General features: G+C 34.2%; 2 protein-coding genes across 2 annotated transcripts; one reads left to right on the top strand and one right to left on the bottom strand.

The window, feature by feature from the left end:
- The first annotated feature begins 145 nt into the window (after positions 1 to 145).
- LOC122026355 (putative methylesterase 14, chloroplastic) lies at positions 146 to 19,186 on the top strand. Its single transcript, XM_042585039.1, has 5 exons — positions 146 to 734; positions 16,335 to 16,574; positions 16,649 to 16,792; positions 17,113 to 17,247; positions 18,780 to 19,186. Exons 1-5 carry the CDS (start codon positions 474 to 476, stop codon positions 19,050 to 19,052), a joined length of 1,053 nt encoding a protein of 350 aa, XP_042440973.1. The 5' UTR covers positions 146 to 473; the 3' UTR covers positions 19,053 to 19,186.
- A 65-nt stretch (positions 19,187 to 19,251) lies between these two features.
- Positions 19,252 to 20,731, bottom strand: LOC122026356 (phytolongin Phyl1.1-like). The gene has a single exon (XM_042585040.1). It carries the CDS (start codon positions 20,211 to 20,213, stop codon positions 19,389 to 19,391), a length of 825 nt encoding a protein of 274 aa, XP_042440974.1. The 5' UTR covers positions 20,214 to 20,731; the 3' UTR covers positions 19,252 to 19,388.
- Between the last annotated feature and the right edge of the window lie 2,178 nt (positions 20,732 to 22,909).

Here is a 22,909-nt window from a genome sequence, read left to right as displayed (position 1 = left end):
ATTGCCTAAGGACCGCGTAACGACACGGAGGGAGCTCCAGCACAGGCTTGCATTTGACTTGCCTGCCACACGATTTCTGGAAACATGGGTACGGATGGGTCACGATGGCACGACGAGTCACGAGAAGAAGAACTCACGTCACCACCAAGCCCTCAACCACAACGAACCGTTTCTTCGACTTTCTCCGCGCTTTGTTTTGCTTTGCTTTACTTTGCTCACCAGTCAGCCCAATCTTCTTCTTCTCCCACTTTTCCCGTCTTCCTCGTCGCTACTCTCCACTTCTTTCCGTCGGCGGCGCAGTTTCCAGTTTCTGAACTGGAATCTTTTGCGATCTCTTCGTTGGGACTTCGGATCCATCTCGCTTCCTCGCCAAGGTTTTTCTTCCTTGTACTTCTCCAGTGATTCCTGAAATTTTTTGCCCGGCAGCGCAGCGCGCGCCTCTTGGGGCTCCTGATCCCTGCTTCTGGGCTGCGATGGGCAACGCCTGCGGCTCTACGCCTGCGACCGACACGAGAGGTGGGATCGAGTTGAGGGGCAGCAGGAGGGGGATGAGGGCGCGGTCGCAGCGGAAGATGACGGCATCGGAAGAGGAGTTGTTGCACCGCCAGGCCCTGGCAATCGCCATACAGCAGACTCAGTTGTCGCAACGCTTTGAAGGTTCCATGTCGCGGAGGATTGGGTCCACGAGTTCACGGCGGAGGGAGCTCCCTGATTCGCTTGCTAACGCGAAGCCGGTAACTTCTCTTCTATATTTCCTTGAATGCTTTTATCATATAACTCGAGTGACCATCAAAACTTGACATCCCACTTCTTATCCTGATTACTGATAAGACATTATCGTAGGCATGGAGGTTAAGGCATCCATTTCCTTTTTTTTTTATCCTGGTTAATGATTCCGGATTGCCAATCATGATACAAAGACCCTCAGGTTTATTAGACTAATGGAGTTTGTGGTCCATCCTGCTTTTGCAGTTAAAACTTAGCCAGGTTTGCATTTAGAAGGATCCCTCACATAACTAAGTAATAAATCTTACTACGATCCAGGCTAAACAATGAGCTGAGAGAAAAATGTTGCCATCTTCCATTAGGCCAAAACAGTTGGTGCTGCATGCCTTCCCCCATCAGCATCACATGGCATGTTGAAAAGCATCTTAGTTGTCCTTTATGGTGATAAGATAAAATCAAAGAATCAATCCTATTGCAGTCATTTACTGTTCCTAAACATCATAGATTTAAAATTTATTGTTGATACCAAATTGTAGGACATATACATGAATGCCTTAGGAATAACATGTTTCTTGTTGCTGCAGTCGCAGGTCTTTCTCTAATTTTGTATAAAATTGTTTGTCAATTGCATGTTGCTATTTGGCTTGTCAATTAAGTGATCATATTAAATTTTACTGCTATTGAAGAGATTAGGAAGAGTAACCTTGTATTTTGTTCAGAGTAGATGATTAGAAGGGATTGCTAAATGTGGTTAGAGGTTTCTTATGTGAAACCACAATGAAAGTGCCTTTTTCCTGCTTCTCGCCAACTTATTTTGCTCAAATTTAACAATGTGCTTGATTTCTACATTGAAGTGTGGAACAAGTTGTGTTATGACTGAGTGGTTTAATTCCAATCTTGTCACCGGGCGCTATTTAATGCACTTGGGCAAGTTGAGGCGACACTTAAGTGCCTCATATGAAGTGGATTCTGATCTTTAATCATCCACACCTCATGTAATGACTTCTATTTAAACGTTGGGAAACTTAACTAACATCTTACCTAGGTGGCCTTTAAAGACCATTATATAGAAATAATTCCTTTTCTTTCATAGTGCCACCCTCAAATTTGCGTAGCGCTCCAACACCTCCAGAGCTTACATCTCCTAAGAGGACACAAATCTTGTTTCTTTTATATATTTTTTACTATTGAATGAATATAAACAAACTTTATTGAACCGAATACCAAATTTGTGCACGAATGTTTGGTTCACATCTTTTCCTAAAAGCCACTTTGAATATTGTGCTCATTTCTAGAGTTATTCCTATTCTGTGCCGGTCTTTGAGATATTTGCGTGGAGTTGTTTCGTTTTTAGATAATACATTTTTTTTTTAGTTTAGTTAATTGTGCTTATTTTCTCCGGTGTATCTATAGATTATGCATGTCATGCGAATCTTGCTTCTTGGTGGTCTAAACTTGGGTGTGGCTTTGTAACATGATATCAAAGCTTAAGGTTAGGGATTGATGCATACTAACATTTTAATGAAATTCTTGAATTTATTGTGTAATCCTAGGAGTGCTATCTCGAGTTGATTATATGGATTTCTAGGTGAGGGTGCTTTATTATGACTTGTGGTGTAAAGCATAATTCATCTCAATGTGATGTGATTGATCGCCACCATAAGCTGATTTGATTTAATGTGTTATTTTTATATAGTTGGTAGAGCCACTTGATTTAATAAGGGCACTTATGTAGCATGATGATCAATTATATAGAGTGATTATGAGCTATTGTTTTTTATTTTGTCCAATCAAGTATAGTGTTTTGTGCTACAACCATTATTATACCAAATGTTTGGTGGCGTAGGTGGCATGTGCATTGAGTGCCTAATTTGTGGCATTTTATCCGCCTTGTAGTTAGCAATGTTAATATAGTTGTAATTTTCATAAGATAGCAGATATAACTGTGTTGTTAATCCTAATAATGGTCATGTGTTATGGTGGGGTATAGTATTCTTCATTTTTTGTGATTAAGCTCGGTGGGAGTAAAATGTGTTTTTAATTTTATGGCATAAAGAGCATAGTGGAATGGGTGATCATTCATGTAATATGTGGTTGCATATATATTTGTGTGATGATCAAGTATGTCGTGTGTTGACCAACATTGCACTTGATGATCTGCATTAGTGACTTAGACAAGTTGTAAAATCTGAATTCTGTTATATGTCAGTGACTTACTTTGATGTGTACTAATTGAGTTGTTGAGTTAAGGTCGAGTTATTGATTTTCATAATATACGTAAGTTTTTTTTGAGCGAAGCTTGACTTAGTTTTGGGGATTAATTTTCTTAATAGGGGCATTTTTAATGGTTTTTGGGTGAGTGGAAGTAGAAGATATAATAGAGAGATTACATAGAAAATGTTCTTTATTATGGAATATGATATTTTGAATCCTCATGTGATCTACAAGCTTGTTGAATTTAAGAACTTTATATTACCCTATGACCAAGATATGAAAACATATAGGCGAGAAGAGTAGGATTTGGATTATTATGTGATGTGATAAGATGCACAATTTAAGAATACTAATCCATGAATTGCTTAACTTTGCATATGTGACGTGATAGGATGTACACTAGTAATGTGTGAGTTGCCTAACTTTGCATATGCAATGTGATAGAATGTACACTAAGAATATTAGTTTGTGAGTTGCCTAACTTTGAAATGCAACATAGGGTTATATACTATGAGGCATTATAGGTGATAGCATTTTGGAGAAAGTGTTAACTTGTGAATTGATTAGGCTTTGAACTCTCTTATAGTGAGTGGTTGATTTGGAATTTGGATCACTAAGTGATTGTGCACTTAATAATTTAGGAGTATCAATTTATAAGCTTCTCTATATGTGGTGGGATGTATGGATTTATGATAAATTATTCTATTGAATCTAGAGATTGATAGAGAGATCTTATAAACGGTTGAGTTAATTTAATTTTGAACTTTGATGGAGGAGATTTTGGATCTAGTGATTAAATGATTTTAAAGGATTTTAATAGACCGAATGAAATTTAGAGAACTAAATTCTTTAAAGGCTGAGAGAATATTATAACCCTAAGATCTAAATAAGGGGAAACTTCTAGAAAGAATAATAATTGAGAGTAATTAGGGTTTGTTGGTGGTTTTTAAGTCTAAATTTAATTTATTTGGGATAGATTGGTTGTGGTTAGAGGTCGATTATGAGTTAGGTATGAGCTGGATTTGACTTGGAGTTTGTTTGTCTGGGTTAGTGCTAAATCTAAACTAAAATAGAGCTACTTTGGAGCAGGCAGCCGGGGACCAGTGACTCAATAAGGTCTAAATACATTTTTGGTTGAATGAGCATTATGAACAGGCTTGAATTGGATTCAAGTTGGTTTGATTTGGAGCTATTTAGATTAGTTTAGAGTTGACCACAATTTATTTTAGGCTAGCTTTAGTTTAATTGTAATTCTATGGTTGAGTTGGGTCTTGTAGGTTTTACTTAAACTCCTATTCCTCCCTTGAGAGCTCAAACCCCCAACCCCTCCTCTTCTCTTTTACTTGGCCTCTCCCTTTTGATTGTTGATCTTCCATAGCTAAATAGAGTCAGTGCTCATTCTCCTCCAACTGAGTGCATCAACCGAGTGCCATTGGTGCATTATTTAAAATGTGAAATTTATATAATTTATGAGTTGGATTAAATGTAAATTGTTTTCAAAGGGGATAATAATGTGTTCTGTAACTAAAAACAAAGTGATAGAATCACTTAATATCATGCTTCCTATGTTTCTTGTTTTGTTATCATGGAGCAAAGTATGAAATTTTGACACGTGCCAATTTTTGGTTTTCTATCGGAATGATACATTTTCGGTACTTTAGTGATAAAGTTTCCGTACTTTGTTGAAATAGTTTCTAGATTCTTTATCCATAACTAATTCATACCATATGGGTAACAATTATCGATAAGTTAATTAATTATAAATATAATTATTTATAGATTGCTAATTTAAATACATAATTATTTACATATTATTAGTTACATTTTGTTATAAATTGTTCATATAATATGCAGATCCAGGGAAGGGTTTATTTTGCGCAATCTTACCTTGCATTGTAAGAGGTTGCTTCCATGACTCAAACCTATGACGACCAAGTCACATGCCAACAATTTTGCCATTGCACTCCCCCTTCTGCATGTAGCAACCTATGAAGTTTTAAATCTAATCATGCATTAATGATCTCCCAAATACATTGGTATCGAACCTCAATATCTTTAAAGTTCATTGGAATGTGCTCTTCGGCTATGTCTATTGCTACATAGATATATCCTATAGCTAGTTTTGCATTACCATCTGCAAGTTAGAGAACTTTAACCAGTGGGGTACACAATTCAAGAAAAACTTTATTGATTTCTAAAATATCTTATTCACGTAACATAATGTCTCACACTTATTTTGCTTCAATTGCTTGTTTAAGAAGTTTTTGCTATCCTTCAGATGCAGACATTAGTCTAAGAACCCACTTCTTTTCTATTTTACTCTTCAACATGATATAGATGTGACAAATCTAGTCTTACTCACCGTGCTTAGCAAAATTTCACTACAAATTAAGTACTAATGTGTGTCGATAAATAAAGATAGTGTTACACTTTACCTTTAATTAAAATAGTGTTGCAAAGCAAGAATAGATCTAAATACTGTGCAACACAAGAAGACAAAAATAATGTTTTTATTTGCTCTTTTGACAATCTTCTTCATAATTGGATGTACTATTTGTAACAACCTAGGCAACATTTCCTTCACCAATCTCATTAAACAATTGAAACATTTTATCTGCATCTTAATTGTAGTTGATGCATCAATAGATTGTTGGGACTGTAGAGAAGGATAGAGGGGGCGTGAATAGTTGATTGCTTGCTTTTTTTCTACAAATGATTAATGTAGCTGAAAAAAAACAACAAACCACCAACAAGAAACAGAAACCGACACAAATTAAATGACAATCAATTTATGTAGTTCGACCGTCCTCCCTAGGATCCCTACTCCATGTCTTAAATTCTTAAGGTAGATCACTCTCTCTTCTAGTCTTTCTCCTCGGAATTCTTCTAGAGGTAGAGAAACCTCGAACAAGCTTTTAGAATCCCTTGAATAACAATTTGGAGCACTAGAAGAGAAGAAGAAAATGAAGGAGAGTCTATTAGAATTAAGGAGCAAGAATGTAAGCTTTCAGTAGTCTTCCTGTACTCCCAAACCTTGTATTTATAGAGCTTCTCTCAGCTTCAAAGTCAGTTACCTTCTGCAATTTTAGGCTTGCCATCAATTGACTGCTACTGGTTCTAGCAATTGCTCCCTCTAAGCTACTGTTTTCTTTTGTGTCACAATCTGCCTCTTGTCTACTGCAAATAGTATCTGACTATTGCATATTGTTGTCATTAGATCAATGGCGTTATGCTCTGATTTTACTACTGCATTAGTTGGTTATTGCACCAGTCGACGGTTGACTGACCATCAAGTTCTGTTTAGTGCTTGAGTCGACTAACTAATCGATTGCCCTAGCATCAGTCGAGTGAGTAGTCATGAGATCACTATTTGTCGGTGACGAACAATGATGAGATTAATGAAGTTTGTTGACAGATATGACTTTGTCATTGAGGGGAGCATGCAACTTTGTGACAAGGGATGAAGAGGAGTTTGTAATCACGACAAGAGAGGAAGAAGCGTTTGACTGAGGATGTAGGCTAACCTAATTTAATAAATTCAAGTACAAATCTATTTGAATCACTAGACCTCTGAATCAAATTGTATGATTCTGATAACGCTAAGTGAAACTTCTAAAAGCGAGGGAAATATACGGAGTCCCTTAAGAGAAGAGAAATCTTAGTACATATGAATGTATAACAACATATATTTGAAACAAAGTAAGTGATGTGAAGACTTCGAACTAACCCACCCTAAGATTTAGACTTTGGGACTTTGATCTATTAGCACATTGTAAGCATATTAGAATAGTCTCTACGTAGCTAAGTGTAGGGTTTTTTTTATCCTCGCCTGCTATGTAAGGGTTTTGCCCATTTTATTATATTGAATTGACATGACAACAAGGTAGTGATCCCTTCACATGAGACTATATATTTGTGAAATTTTGAAAGTAACTACTATGCTTCACCATAATCATGAAACAAAATTGAGAAATAAAAGGTATATGAAAAGACGTGAACTTTGATAAGAGAACAATATGTTCTTTTCTAAAAGGAATAATTTGGAGAGGATTAATAACGTGGATACATAAGTAAACAATATCAAATGACGACGATAACAACCAGGTCCTATCCTACTAGGTGGGGTCAGTTATATGAATCTTTCTACTCTATTGGGCTATATCCCTTACTATATTATCATCTATACTTTAATTTTATTTTATTTTATTATTACTAACCAAGTTTTTTTTAATCTTCCTCTTCTTTATTTTTCACGTAGCCTAACCGGAGCATTTATTGACCATTTAAGTACATGTTTATACCATCTTAAACATGTCTCTTTTTTCCCTCAATAGATGTAATTCCGACTCTCTAATACTCATTTTTTATTTTGTCCATCCTCGTATATCCACGCATCCACCTTAATATTCTTATCTCCGCAACTCTTATCTTCTGCTCATGTGCTTGAATCATAACCTAACATTGACATAGCAGGTCTAATCGTCATTTTGTAGAATTTTCCTTTAAGTTTTAAAGATACTTTATGATCATATAAAATACTTGACGCCCTGCTGCATTTCAACTATCTTGCTTATATTCTATATAAGACATTTTTCTCAATCTCTCCATTGTTTTATAAAAATGATTCTAAATACTTAAAGCTCTTAGTTCTAGACAACTCGTCATCTCCTATCTTAATAATTATTTCATTATTTCTAATATTGCTAAATTTAAATTTCATATATTTTGTTTTTACTCTACTAAGTTTAAAACCTTTCACTTCTAGTGTTTTCCACCAAACTTCTAGTTTATTATTTATTCCTTCATGTGTTTTGTCTACCAAAATAATATCATCGTAAACAACATGCTCTAAGGTACTGTATTTTGAATGTGTAATAAGTTCGTCCATAATTAGTATAAAAAGATAGAGACTTAGAGCTGATTCTTTATGTAACCCAATTTTTATTGGGAATGCTTCAGTTAATCCTTATGAAGTCTTTACTTTGTCGTTACTCCTTATATATATTCTTAATTAGTTCGATATATGCTACGCTAATACCTCTCTTTTCTAGAATTCTCCATAGGGCTCTATCATAATATTTTTCTAAGTCAATGAATACCATGTGTAGAGCTTGTTTTTCCTCCGATACTTTTCAATTAGTTGCCTGAGAAGATGTATGACTTCAATTATAGACCAAATTGATTTTCGGTCACTGTAGTATCCTTCATTAATCTTTTTTCTATTACTCTTTCTTAAGTTTTCATGATATAACTCATTAGTTTAATACCCCTATAGTTTGCATAATTTTGTATGTCTAACTTGTTTTTATATAAGGGAACTAGAATACTTATCCTCTATTGATAAGATATATATATTTTTTCAATATCATGTTAAATAAATTTATAAGTCATTCAGGTGACGTTTGGTTCTTTCCTAAGAATCGGAATGAGAATGAGAATCATAGTATTGTGGAATGAGAATGGGTATGAGCGTGGATATCACACTTAAAAATAATATTTGGTTAATCGGATATTTTCTATCAGAATAAACCAAATTTTTCTTTACCCTTAGAGGAAAATAAGAGAAAAAAATAGATGTGAGAAAAATATGATGAGAGAGAATGATGAGCGAGAAAGAATGATGAGAGAGGAAATGTGATAGGTAAGAATGAAGAGAGGGAAAGTATAAAAAAAAAAAGGCAGCCCGGTGCACGAAGCTCCCGCTATGCGGGGGTCCCGGGGAAAGATCCATTGTACGCAGCCTTACCCTGCTTTTTGCAAGAGGCTGTTTCCAGGATTCGAACCCGTGACCTTTTGGTCACAAAGCAACAACTTTTGAAGAGAGGAAAGTATGATAAGAGAAAATAAGGAAAGAGAGTGATGAGAGAGGATAAAGAGAGAGAAAATATAATGAGAGAGAAGTGTGATGGAAGAGAATGAAGAGAGAGAAAGTGTGATGAACGAAAATGAGGAGAAAGAATGTGTGATGGGTGAGATTGAGGAGAGAGAATGTATAATGAGAGAGAAAGCGTGATGAGAGAAAATGTGATGAGGAAAAATGAGGAAAAAGAGTGTGATGGGAGAGCATGGTGAGAGAAGATGAGGAGAGAGAAAGTATGATGGGAGTGAATGAAGAGAGAGAAAGTGATGAAAGAAAATGAGAAGAGAGTGTGTGATGGGAGAGATTGAGGAGAGAGAAAGTATGATAAGAGAGCAAATGTGATGAGAAAAAATGAGAAAACAGAGTGTGATGGGATAGAAAGCAAGATGAGAGAGGATAAGGAGAGAGAAAGTGTGATGAGAGAGATTATAATGGGAGAGAATGAAGAGAGAGAAAGTGTGATGAGAGAAAATAAGGAAAGAGAGTGATGGGAGAAAAAATATAATGAGACAGAATGAGGAGAGAGAAAGTGCGATGAGAGAGAAAATATAATGGGGTGAATGAAGAGAGAGAAAGTATAATGGGAGAGAATGAAAAGAGAGAGAGAGTGTGATGACAGAAAATAAGAAGAGAGTGTATGATGGGAGAGATTGAGGAGGAAGAAAGTATGATGAGAGAGAAAGTGTGATGAGAGAATGAGGAGAGAGAAAGTATGATAAGAGAAAATGAAAGAGTGTATGATGGGAGAGATTGAAGAGAGAGAAAGTATGATGCGAGAGAAAGTGTGATGAGAAAATGAGGAGAGAAAAAGTATAATGAGAGAATAAGGAGAGAGAAAGTGATATGAAAGAAAATTTTAACAAATATATTAATGATATTTTCATCCAAAACTTAATTCTCATTCTCATTCCCATCAAAACCAAGGGAGGAGGTGGGTTTCGTCACTACCCAAGTTTTAGATTTCATTCCAAAATTTTAATTCTATTCCCATCAACTAAACACAAGGTTTGGAAATAAATCCATTTCCTCATTCCTAAACCCCTAAACCAAATGTCACCTCAATACCTTGGTTCCCTAGGTACTTCCATACTTCTATCGGAATATTATCTGGCCCAATGACTTTTCTATTTTATATCTCATTTAAAGTTTGTTCTACTTCTGAAGTTTAAATTTTATAATAAAAATTTAAATTTCTATATTTATTTGACCTACTTAAACTACTTAAGTTGAGTTAATGAAAATATCTTACACTGCTATTTTATTTCTCTATCATTTACTAGTACCCTATTGTATTTATTTTTAATATATTTTGTTTGGATAGGATCTCTTATCTTCCTCTCTCTCACTTTAGTTATTGTATAAATGTCTCTTTCCCCGCCTTTTGTATTTTATTTTTGATATAACCATTCAAAAGTTTTATTCTTTGTTTCATTCACTGCTTTCTTAACCTCTTTCTTGACTATTGTATATTTTTCAAAATTTCCTCGATCTTACAAATATATAATTCCTTATATACTGTTATTTTTTCTTTACTTTCTCATTTCACTACCAAGATTCCTTACTTGGTGGTGCATGCTCCTTCGACTCATCAAGCATACTCTTGGTTATTATTTTTAACTTTGATACCATCTTATCTTATGTCGTATTAGAGTCACTGTATATTTTACCTAATGCTTGTACTCCTACCTTTTCCTTAAATATATTTCGTTTCCCATCCTTTAACTTCCACCACTTAATTCTAGAAGTTGTGTATATTTTTCCTTTAGTTTATACTATCATTGAAGCGTATATCCAACATTACTAACCTATGTTGGGTAGTTAAGTTTTTCCTAAGGATGATATTGCAATCTTTACAAATTTTTCTATTCCTCTTTCTAAGCATAAGAAAGTTAATTTACAATTTATTATTCTCACTTTTGAACGTGATCAAGTGTTTTTTTTTTAAAAAAATATATTAGTTTGTATAAGATCATATGCTATCATAAAATCCAACATATTTTTTTCTTCTTCCAAACCCATAACCCCTATACACCCTCTCATATTCTTTATTTTTTACTCTGACATGCCCCTTTAGATCGTCTCATATTAAAATCATTTTATTTGGCAGAATATTTTTGTAATATTTCATCTAGAATGTCTTAAAATCTTGATTTGATATCTTCATCTAATCCTACTTGAGGTGTGTATATGCTAATTACGTTCATAGTTTCTTTCGCCACTGCTATCTTGGGAGCTATAATTCTATCCCCCTTTCTAACTATTATAACTTCATCCTTTAACGAACTTTCTAAAAAATCCTTAACGAACTATCTTAAAAAAATACCCACTCTATTTTTTATTTTACTCTTTCCTGTGTGTCATAACTTAAAATCCTAGTTCTCTATTAGCTTTGCCTTCTCACCTATCTATTGTCTCTTGTGCACACAAAATACTTATTTTTCTCCTAATCATCGTATCTATTATCTCAATTACTTTATCAGTCAGGGTTCCTATGTTCCAAATTTTAGACTATTAGTTTTCCTATAATTTTCATTCTTATTCAACTTATGGTGTGCAACTATTGTCTATTGAACACTACACCCAAGTTCTGATGAAGATCTAGCGGTCCTTGCCGATGCGTTACAGTTAGATCCTGCAACGCAAACTCTTGCATATTTAACACTACACCCGAGTTCTGGAGATCTAGCGGTCCTTGCCGAGATATTAACGTCAGACTCTGTAACGCGTTCTTTCTAGGAAATAACCTAACATTATTACAATAGTTTAATGGATCAATTCATTGAACATTTATCATAGTTTAATGGTAGTTAGCAACCTAACGCAACCCTCCAATTTTATCCGGGCTTGGGATTAGCCATGATTGGTTCGTCATGGGCTGAGTTAGTAAACAATATCATAGTGTAATTAAAATGTGAAGATAACTTATATGTTGTATGATTAATAAATGTAAATAATTTTGATAGTTAATTGTTTGGATTCTTAAAGAGATAAATCAGGTACACCTTTTTCTAAAATTTACTTTGCATATTGTGCTCATATTTTAAAGTTTTTGACCTCCAGTTACTCGACTTTGGAATGCTTGTGTTTGTATTTATTGATTGAGGTATGCATTTAGTTAGTTGTGCTTATTTGTTTTGACTTTTCATAGATCATGCCTTATCAAATCTTGCCTTTCTGTGAGCCTAGCTTAAGCAGGGCACGATAATAATTTCTCCACCCTTGTTAACTTCTTTCATTAGTGAACGGGCTTCATGTTTATGTATGACTTGATAGCTTGAGAGGATTGTGACATTGCGCTAACTCTTTGAGAACTGTAGAACTTGCAATAAGTAGCTCTGCAAGGATCATATGAGATTCTAAGATTGATTTCGTCAACTCAAAACAATGCTAAAATGGTTGAAATCTCTAACAAATTCTGTAGACTGAAGACGAATCACGAAATAGTTCCTTCAAGCATTTAGTTGCCACCTTAAATTCACCACTGGCACCTTATGTTGACACTCCGGCATGGTATTGAAATTGTTTTGTATTGATGTATTGAAACTTTCAGAATGACATTTTAAACCTTGGTTGTCACCACACCCGAAAATTTTCGTCAGTGTTGGCCTGTTATACTATGTGTACTAATTAAACTCAAGGTGCTTAGATCTAAGGACACTCCCTTATTGACACATTCTCTACAATGCACTGATTTGGAAAATCATTAGCTCTCCTAATCATTGGCACTAGAGTACTCTAGCCATAGATTTTTATATTCAACCTATTTTGTTAAGGATATAACCTGATCTGACAACTACAAGCATATTGACCAGGGTGCATACATATCAGATGAACCAAATTCTGAATGTTCATTTTACTAGGAGCTGTTACATAACCAGTATTACTTTTTTTTTTTCTGTGATTCCCTACCTTGAACAAGAAAAGAGAGTACTTTTATCTTTCCAAGTTATAGCAAGTGCAGATATCCCTTCGCTTGAATAGGTTAGATCTAAGTAGTTTTGAATTCATTGACATCTTAATGCATCTTAATTTAACACCTTATGATAAATTTAGACCATACTGTTGATGTCTTAACGTTTGTGTGCTGGTAGAATCATATCTCCCAGTTAGAAATTAGAATGATTTTTTTATTTTGACTTCTCAGTTTGTAAAGCAATTCTCTGAGATTCACCCCACACACCCATCACACTGATAAAATTGTTCTCTCTAATTTTTACAGTTTTCATCATCTTAATGTTCAGACGTTATGTTTATTTAGATCTCTTCAGTTTCTCTGGCAGATCAAATATTTAAGGTGATTATGGTTGTTCAGTGTATTGTACAAAATATACAAATACATTTGTCGGTGTACTCTGGTAAATAAGAGCAGAGATAGAAAGAGTCTCTTTGGTTGCATTTTGTTTCAACAGAAGCACGGTCCTTGGGGGTTCTTAAATGTCAGGGTTAACTTGTTCAAGACTCTAACTTCTTTTCATTGTTAAGAAGCATTTAAGGGACAAAAAATAAAAAGAAAAAAAATCTGATATGATGATTTTCTAGTATCTTATGTTGCCTACAATTTTGTAAGATTGGCATCACAATCCATATGTAATGAATGATTGAATTCAAAGTATTAAGCAACTAATTGAAGACGTTGATAAATCAGTTGTTTCTCTGCAATATTTCCTGAGATAATAAATTTAGCATTGCAATCGAGCATGGTAACCAGAAGAAATAAAGGAGCTTGACATGGTGACCCTAACTTAGTGTACAAATAGGAACACAATCAAACTAAACACCTATGATTTAATTAAGTGAACAAACTGATCGTGCCAAAGTACCATTTGCATTAATAAATACTCAATCTGATAACAATTTGTACTCTCTGTCAAGGAGGAAAATCAGGTATAATTTGAAGACGTTAATTTCAACTTCTCAGCAGTGCTTCACATGTTTATCTGATTCTTTCCTTAATAGTAGGTTCATTCCATCAGACTAACTTTTATGATACTGATGCCATCTCTCAAGGAAAGAGTTGGTTGTGTTCCCTTATTGTTCTTTGTCTCACTTTTTTTTTTATTTGTGTTGGGCTTTGTTCCCTCTCATTCATCTACCCAAGCTTCTCTAGATCTGTCTCTGCCGTTGAATTTTATAACTCAAACCCATTCCACACTCAGAGCAACAACAATTTACGTAATGTATCCAACGAACATGGATACTTTGCCTGGATTAAACGACTTTAACATCTTTTCAGAAGATTGACTGCCTGAATTACAGAAAATATACATGAGTCGGAGGCCAGATTGATTAACTTAAGCAATTTCAATGCACTTCTACGCAATTTAGCCCTATGTGATTTAATTTCAACCCATTTTCGCTTAGTTGGAACCCAATTTACATCAAGGACTCAATTGAACTTCCCTAGCACAACACAAATTTTCCTACTTACTACTTGATACCATGGTTTGAAATCTTGTACTTTGCGGAGCGAAACGTATTGTTCTGGTAAATCATTAAAACTCAATACCATTTAGCACCAAGGTTCAAAATCTTAAGTCATGTCGTAGTTTGGATCTTTGACTGGAAAAAATATTGTTCTAGTATCATGTTGACATTGATGCATGGTGTTGGTAATAGATTAGAGGTCAAAGGAGATGAAGCAAAGGAAGGTGACATTGTCTGCACTGGGTGGTATTGAGTTTTAATTTACGGGAATTATAGATTTTGATTGTTTCGTTCGATATGGTACAAGATTTAAAACCATACTTGGCACACACAATGGCTCTTTTTTATGCTTCATCACCTTCCTTCTTCAACTCTAATTCATTATCGGCGCCATGCATTGAAACATAAGCATGATTCTGAAATAGTATTGTTCTAGTCAAATACTGAAACTTCGGCATGGATTGAGATTTTGGACCTTGCTTGATACAACTCAAATTAGGACTAATTACATTCTGAAATCAGTTAGACTCAAATGGAATACACACTCAATATCTATAACAAGATTGCACTATAGCTGAGATACTCACATTGCCCAATATGTGGCTTGGGTGTCATGTCTCAGTCTAGTTCCCCACGTCTACATGAGCCTTGAATCTGACCCTTTTTTTTTTTTTGGCTTCAATAGGGACCCAATTGGATAATTACTTGATTCTTGCATACATTGAATTCATTTCCATGCTCAATGTTTACTTATAAAATATACTACCTACAGAGTAGAACAGATTTAGCACCTTAAACATAACCTACTAAGTCTCCTCTTTCCAACATACATATACTTGGTTCCAAACTTAGCCTACAAGGTAACAACACCGCTGTGCTTCTGATCTTCATTATCCACATAAGACCCTGATAATGGGAAATGCTCAAATTGGGCTCTTATATTCTAAAATATCCAACTTAAGCCTTCTTATTTTTTGCAACCAAATTACTGATGATTATTGAAAGAATCAGGCTGTTTGGTGGCACTAGAGTGATTAAAAGAAAGTTTTTAAAAATTTAAAAAATTTGAAGCAAATGTTCATTTAAGGAAATCTGTTTTTATTTTAAAAAACAACTAATTAATTTCAGTTAGTCAATCTATTTGTTAAAACATTAGCTTAGCTAAATTATTTGTTTTTTCTGATTTGTCTTTAAAAAATAAATAAAATTGAATTATTTAAAAAAAAAAAAGAGATGGGCTCTCATTGTGTGAAATCGATCCTTTTGAACAATTCAAAAAATGGGAAGTAAATGTCCAATTAATTTTATTGGTAAATATTTTTATTTAAAAAACTAATCAATATATTTGATGAAACTATTTGTGAAAGTAACTTGATGGACTGATTTTTTTTTAAAAAAAATAGTTCTTCCTTCTGTAAAAAAAAAAGACACACAGCAATTATATTTAACTAGATTTTTTATTTGCTAAAAAAAATATTACTTTAGTTAGTCTATTTGTTTTGTCAAACTGCCCTGGCTAGTTGAAATTTAATTTTTGTCTTTTTAAAATTTCAAATTAAAAAATGTGGATTTACTCATAAGATAAAATGGTATTTACTCTTTTTTGAAAAATAATTTTTTTTTTCAGTCATTAATTTTTTTTTTTAAACCAACTTGATTCAAAAAATCAAGCTGCTTTCATAGTCGAAGGGATTTTGGTTCAGAAAAACAAGAGGCTTGATTTAGACATTTTGGAACATATTTGGGATTTTCCAATATCGGGAGGTCCTATTTGGGTAGTTGCTTGCATATTTTCCATAAATCTTGCTCATCTTAGTTAATTAACATGTTTTCTATGTAATATAATTCATTTGTTCACAGTTTAGGATTTCTCTACACTATATATACTCAGAACTTCTTGCTTCCTGTTTTACCATAGTGCATTATGATTTCCCAAATTTTATTCTACATCTGTTTTCTCTGGAGTTTGAACTTCTAATTGTAATTAAGAATTCCATATTATTTCCACTAACTCTTGGAAGCAGCATAATTCTTCTTTCATTCTTTTTCGTAATTTTTTTGTGATTCTAGCTTTAGTCAAATTTTTGGATTTTGGAAATTGTAATTTCAGCTGCCACTTCAACTTGAGCATCTTGAAACTAAGAAAATTATTCTAGTCCATGGAGAAGGTTTTGGAGCTTGGTGTTGGTATAAGACTATCTCACTTTTGGAGGAAGTAGGGTTGGATCCAATCGCATTGGATCTCAGAGGCTCTGGGATAGATAACACAGATCCGAACACAATAGCTAATTTAGCAGATTATTCAAAGCCTTTAACTGATTATCTTCAGAGCATCCCAGATGATGAAAAGGTAAAATATCCTTTTTGTGTGGCCTTTGTTTTCTTGAGCCTTGAGCTTGCTTATAGTTTTGTAAATGTTTCCAGGTCATATTGGTAGGCCATAGCTGTGGAGGCGCTAGCGTATCTTATGCAATGGAGTGTCATCCAAAAAAGATATCAAAGGCGATATTCCTTTCTGCAACAATGGTATTGGATGGGCAGAAACCATTTGATGTACTCTCCGACGAAGTAAGTATGCCTACACTGGAATTTATGTGCAGTATCAATGTGCCTCTTAAATTTGATTAATAATATTTAGATGCTCTGGTCTTGTATGAATTTATTCAATATTGTCTATCTGTTTATTTAGCCATAAAGTAGTTTCAGTGTTTCTATTGTTAGTGTTATGAGTATAGATAAAGGTTGAAGGACTGGTTTATCTCAACATGGATAATGTACAGAAAGCTTGTTATCTCGAATTCAAGTTCTTGTACCATAGAACTACTTTTTCTGCTCCTGTCTATTGTTTAGCATTATCTTAATTTTCTAAATCAACATTCTTTTTGCAGTTAGCATATGCTGACTTTTTCCTAAAAGAGTCACAGTTTCTAGTTTATGGAAATGGAAGAGACAAACCTCCTACAGGACTTATTTTTGACAAACAACAGATCAAGGGACTCTATTTCAACCAAAGTCCTCTCAAGGTTTTGTAGAACATAACTCTACCCTTTTCCATTTGACAATATTTATTTTATTTTATTTTATTTTACTTGATAAACATGCATATCAAACGAGGAAGATGAAGACCAAAAAAGACTTAGTTAGCAACAATAAAACAAGATAAAATTTATTTAAATATAGATGATGATATAATAGGAGATAGAGTTCAATGGCGTAAAAGGATTCATACAGCCGACCCCACCTAGTGGGAAAAGGCTTGGTTGTTGTTGTTGTATTTTATTTTACTTGAAGTCCTTCTACTTGTTAGGGTTGAATTTATCATGATTCTTCGGTGTGAAAACTGAAAATTCATGATCTTAAAAAGTGCCTGCTTTGAGCGGAACCACATTAAGTGCTGCATGTGGCATATGTGGCCTGCAAATGTAGTGTTACGGGTATAAACTAAGCATGGAATGTATAATATCATCATTACTCAAGAGTAGTGTTAATCAATCAATGTGATAATTAATCGGTAAATATTAAACGGACATGGCGAAAGAGGTATTTAGAAAATAGTTGGATAATAGCTTGACTGGGACACAATGCTCGCCACGTGTCAGTCTCACAACTGTGAAACCTATAAAAGGGTAACATGCTCCATTAATTGGACCAATGAAGGTTTATTCGAAGGCAACTAATCTCCTCTATAAACCTTCCATATTGACAATTACCTTTCTAGATTTACTTTGCTTGAATTGAATCCACCTTGGCCAAGTTGCACATTGACCTGGTTAAGTCTGTCTGAACTGTTCCCAGTTTGGTCTAGCTAACGAACAATTCAACCGAGCCAAGTTCACTTCGGTTGAATTGCACTTGATCTTCTATTACTCCTTCAACACTAAGCTGACATTCAGGCCTGCATTTGTTGAATGCAGATAGGTTCCATAATTCAGCGAAATTGGCCACATCATGCAGTTGAAATGAACTATTTGGTTAACAAGAATTTAAGCACTCAGATTCACGGACTGTTAAACCTAATCAGTAAGCTGGCTGCTCTGTAGACTTGCTTTCCTACGAATTTGATGGAACGACAAGTATGATACACTTTTTAAGTTCATCTACTTCGTTGTGATAAAGAGAAATTATGTATGTTTTTAAATTTGTTTATTCATACGTGCATGTGCTTATTTTCACTACAAGTCACCTTATTTAAGTTATAGGAAGATGATAATATCCAGCTTAAACATGCGAGCTGCTGGTTAATTCATCCTGCAATAATTTAGGATTCAGAAAGAACTCCCAGGGAGGTTAGCACTTGCTTTGCGTGATCTGCCATGAACTGGAACCTCCATGCTCCTAAAAACTAACCAAATCAATTGGGGTTTTTATAATACAACAGTGTGATTAAATATAGAAAAGTCCATCGCATGTAAACAACAGGGCAACCCCCATAGTTGTACTCCAAACATCAATTTACTTTATTTGGATACGATGAAACTGTTTCTCCTTGTCACACCTTATTTTCAGTATGGAGCTGATAGCTCGAATGATTTTGAAGTCTGAACGGTGCTTGCAGGATATAGCTTTGGCTGCAGCTTCGATGCGGTCGATCCCACTGGCACCTATCATGGAGAAGTTATCTCTTACCTCCGAGAACTATGGCACGGTCCGACGATATTTCGTCCAAACACTAGACGATCACATGCTGTCACCAGATATCCAGGAGAAGCTGGTGAGAGAGAACCCGCCTCACGGGATCTACAAGATCAAAGGGAGCGATCACTGCCCCTTCTTCTCAAAGCCACAGTCATGGCATAAAATTTTGCTTGAAATTGCACAGCTGCCCTAACTAACTAGTTCTGAGGTCGCCTTCCCTGTGTAAGTTATTTTAGAGAAACTGGGTCGTCTCAATATCGTTATATTGTTTGCAAATATGCGCCACGTTATGATTTTTCCGAAGATTCAAAGATTATTTGTGATCAAGTAGCTAAAATTACCTTCGTTTTTTTTTTTCCCTAACAAACTGTTGTGTGAACCTTGGCTCCAAAACCAACAAACAAACAAACAAAAATTGATTTTAAAAGAGATACTACATATTGCAGCAGCAAATACAGATCCCACGCTGTAAACAAGTATATCATGGATTTTCAGTGCTAGAAAATCAACCACATCAGCAGAATTTTCATTATGAGACACAGCTGAAACCCTTGCACACTGCCAACCAGGCGAGAAACAATAACAAGCAGATAACCACATCAACAGCTACGATTATCTTGACACGGCGACACCACAGCCTCCTTCCTTGTTGCACGGAAAGCCTCGACGAGCTGGAGCTCCTGGGCTCAGACATGTTTGGTGCCACCTCAATCTTGAGCACACCGCCACCGGCACCGTGATCGCCAGCCGCCGCACCATCATCGGTTCGGACTACTTTTTGATCCTTCATCTTCTTTCTTTCATGATGCTTGTTCCAATTCTTGCCTAGCAATGGAGCCTTGGTCGAAGTAGAAGCATCGCCGGACGCCGCGATCCCCTCGGAGCTATCGTCCAATGAGAAGGCCGACGGAGGCATGTTTTCCAGTGATTCAATTAGCCGCTGGATGATGGGCATCATTAACTCATCCTGCAAACCATTCTTTGCTACTACCTTCACGAAACCATCCCGAATGTGCTCCAAGAATCGAAGAATGACTGGATTTCCGACGCTGGGATCGATGATGGCGAAGTAAGTGTGGCCGTCCGCCATCAAGAACCCTAAAGTCCTGGGGCCGACAGAGTGGAAGTACCACCGGTGGAAGGCCGGCGCATTCTCAAGGCAGAAGATGGCCAAGCTCTCCAGCTGCGCGTCTTTTCCACTGTAAGAGTAGAGGATCTTGCTCCCTTTGGCCACGCAGCAGTAGACCGTGTTGTCGACGGAGTGATTCATCGGTGAGTTCTCCCCCAGCTCTACTTCTATGGACAGGGATGTGGACGAAACGAGCTTCACCGATCTGGACCGCCGCGAATTCATCAAAGCTCCAAGTTACCATTCGAAGATCAAGAACACAGCCAAAGATCGACGCTAGGGTTTCAACGATTATCAACCTCTACTAAAAAACTCCAAGGAAATCGTTGATCGGAGGAGCAGTCAACTCGGATCGAACAACTAATTAGATTTAGGACGAGCTCGAAAGAAAGAAGGGGGCCGATCATCTCCGATCCATCAAGAACACGAGTTGCGTGGTAGGAAGAAGAATAAGATGAAGAAGAAGAAGATGATTTTTGGGTCAACGTAACAGAGAAAGAAGGCAGTGATGATGGCCATCCTTTTCAAAGTGTTGAGTGTTTTAATATTAATTGGCCCTCCTCTCTTATGCAAATTTGGCCAAATGTGATTTTGCTCCTCCCGAACTTCTCTCAACGTCAATCCCAGGTAAATCACGTACCGAATGTGACCTAGTTGGCATTTTTGACCAACTCGGGTTTGTATAAATGGATCTTTGTGGTGATTTGCATGTAATTGTATACCTTTTGACTTGGTAAACGTGTTGAGTTGAATGCTTATATTAATTTTACATGCAGTTCTTATTGATAAATAAATTTTTACATATAATTTTTATTCATGAAAATTTTTATTTTTACTTCCCAGTTAAACATCTTTACCTAATTGCCCATGATATTTTTAGGTACAAAAAGTTTAAAAATCAGTATAAATCCTCTTAAATTGAGTATATTAACTTAGAATCTAGTATATTTTCTATCAAATTGAGTACGATTTTTTTTTCACCTCAAAATATACTCGATTTTAGTTTAATGTGTTGAATTTAATAGAAATTATACTCATTTTTAGACTATTTGTATCGAAAAATATGAGGGTTAATTTCGATAGAAAATATACTCGATTATAGTATAGAGTACTAGATTATAGTGTAAAGTGGTGAATTTAACATGAATTATACTTATTTTTAGACTTTTTATACCTAAAAAATAAGAGGGACAATCTTGATAGAAAATATACTCGATTTTTAATATAAAGTACTGACTTTAAGAAGAATTATACTCGTTTTTGGACTTCTTATACTCAATTTTAGAATTTTTGTACTTAAAAAAATCTGAGGGGCAATTTAGGTATCAATATTTGCATGAGAAAGTTGAAACAAATAATACTTTGCATGCAGGGAGTGGAAACAAAATTTTTTGGACATGAGGATTGTATGCAAAGTTAATATTGTGATTGAAGATTTTTCTCTAATTTATCGTTGAATTATTATGAATTTGATGGAGGAGAAAAGAGGGTACATAAAGGATTTTTTTTATATTAGATTAAATAATTAGATAATCAGATATGAATAATCGCACAAGGATATGAATCTAAATAGTAGTTTTCTATACCGATCTAAATGTTCAATTAAATAATACTCACTATTTTTTTTTTGTTATTGTTTAATATGAATATAATTAAATTAGAAATAGGCTAGAAATGTTTAATCTATTTTTTTAATTATATATATATTTTTGAATATGATATTAATTTTAATATGATTTTTTTAAATGATTATAATTGAATTATTAATGTATAAAATCTCTAATATTATAATGGATATATGTATAAAATGGATATCCGATCCAAATTCTACCGAATGACATCCCTAGCTTATATATTATTATATTGAAAAGAATTGTACAAAGGAAAAGCAATTCCTAAATCAAATCGAGAGAGAAAAAGAAATAAGTAAAAAAAAAACGATAATAATTAAAATTTTAAATTACCATTGCAACTAAACAAAAAATAAATTAAAGAATGTTTTCTATTTTAAAATAATACTAATTTTCTATTTAAACAATAAATAAAAAATTAATTACAATCTCTACTAGAATTATCCTATTTTTTAGTCAAGAATCTTAAGTTATATATTTTAATTATCTTAAATTAATTAAATTTTTATCTTTCTCATAAAAAATAAAAACATCCTTCTTTATTTATATCATAAAAAAAGGCTCATACTTATATTTTTATGTAAAATACATCAATTCAAAGGTATTTGTTATATTTTTTTCATTTTAGTTTCTATTTTTTATTAAAGTTTTCTATTTCTATTTTTCTTTCCTTTCTTTTTTTTACTACTATTTGTTTTGTTTCTTTTTTTCTCTACTATCTATATATATATATATATATATATATATATATATATATATATATATATATATAGATTTTCTATGTTATTTTTTATTTGTATTTTACTTTTGTTCCTTTTTCTATTAAAATAAATAAAGAAAGAAACCTAATTTTTTTAAAAAATAATTAATTTAGAACGGTTTTGATTCAAATAACAAAAAAAAAAAAAAACAAACAAACAAACAAAGGCTCACGCATCATTTATTTCCACATCCTTTTATGCTTATCTTGATATGGTTACCTACTTGGTTTGCCACCATCTATTTTTTCAGCAAAGAGACTCGCATCAATCTAATAACATCGCTCTCATTCTCCATCTTTATGATAAAAATGGAAGACACACCATCAGAGAGACCAGCTTAAAACCCTCTGATCGAGAATGGAAGACTTAGAATGAATTAAAGTTTATATTATTGAAACTAATAGATAACGAAAAGGAATAGAATAGAGAATAATTTTTTGATCTGTTAGTTACTAAAGTCAATAGACTTATTTATACAAGTTGTCCAAATAATAATTGAAAGATTAAATATGACATATAATTATAAGAA

The sequence above is a fragment of the Zingiber officinale genome, chromosome 10A, assembly GCF_018446385.1.
Source record: "Zingiber officinale cultivar Zhangliang chromosome 10A, Zo_v1.1, whole genome shotgun sequence".
NCBI classification, from domain to species: Eukaryota; Viridiplantae; Streptophyta; class Magnoliopsida; order Zingiberales; family Zingiberaceae; genus Zingiber; species Zingiber officinale.
Note: the sequence above shows the minus strand (reverse complement) of the source record. Positions and strands in the feature narration are given on the sequence as shown.

Coding starts and splice junctions, on each gene's coding strand:
- LOC122026355 (XM_042585039.1), top strand. CDS start 474: ATGGGCAACGCCTGCGGCTCTACGCCTGCGACCGACACGAGAGGTGGG. Junction 735..16,334: donor CGCTTGCTAACGCGAAGCCG/GTAACTTCTCTT, acceptor TTGTAATTTCAG/CTGCCACTTCAACTTGAGCA. Junction 17,248..18,779: donor TCAACCAAAGTCCTCTCAAG/GTTTTGTAGAAC, acceptor CGGTGCTTGCAG/GATATAGCTTTGGCTGCAGC.
- LOC122026356 (XM_042585040.1), bottom strand. CDS start 20,213: ATGAATTCGCGGCGGTCCAGATCGGTGAAGCTCGTTTCGTCCACATCC.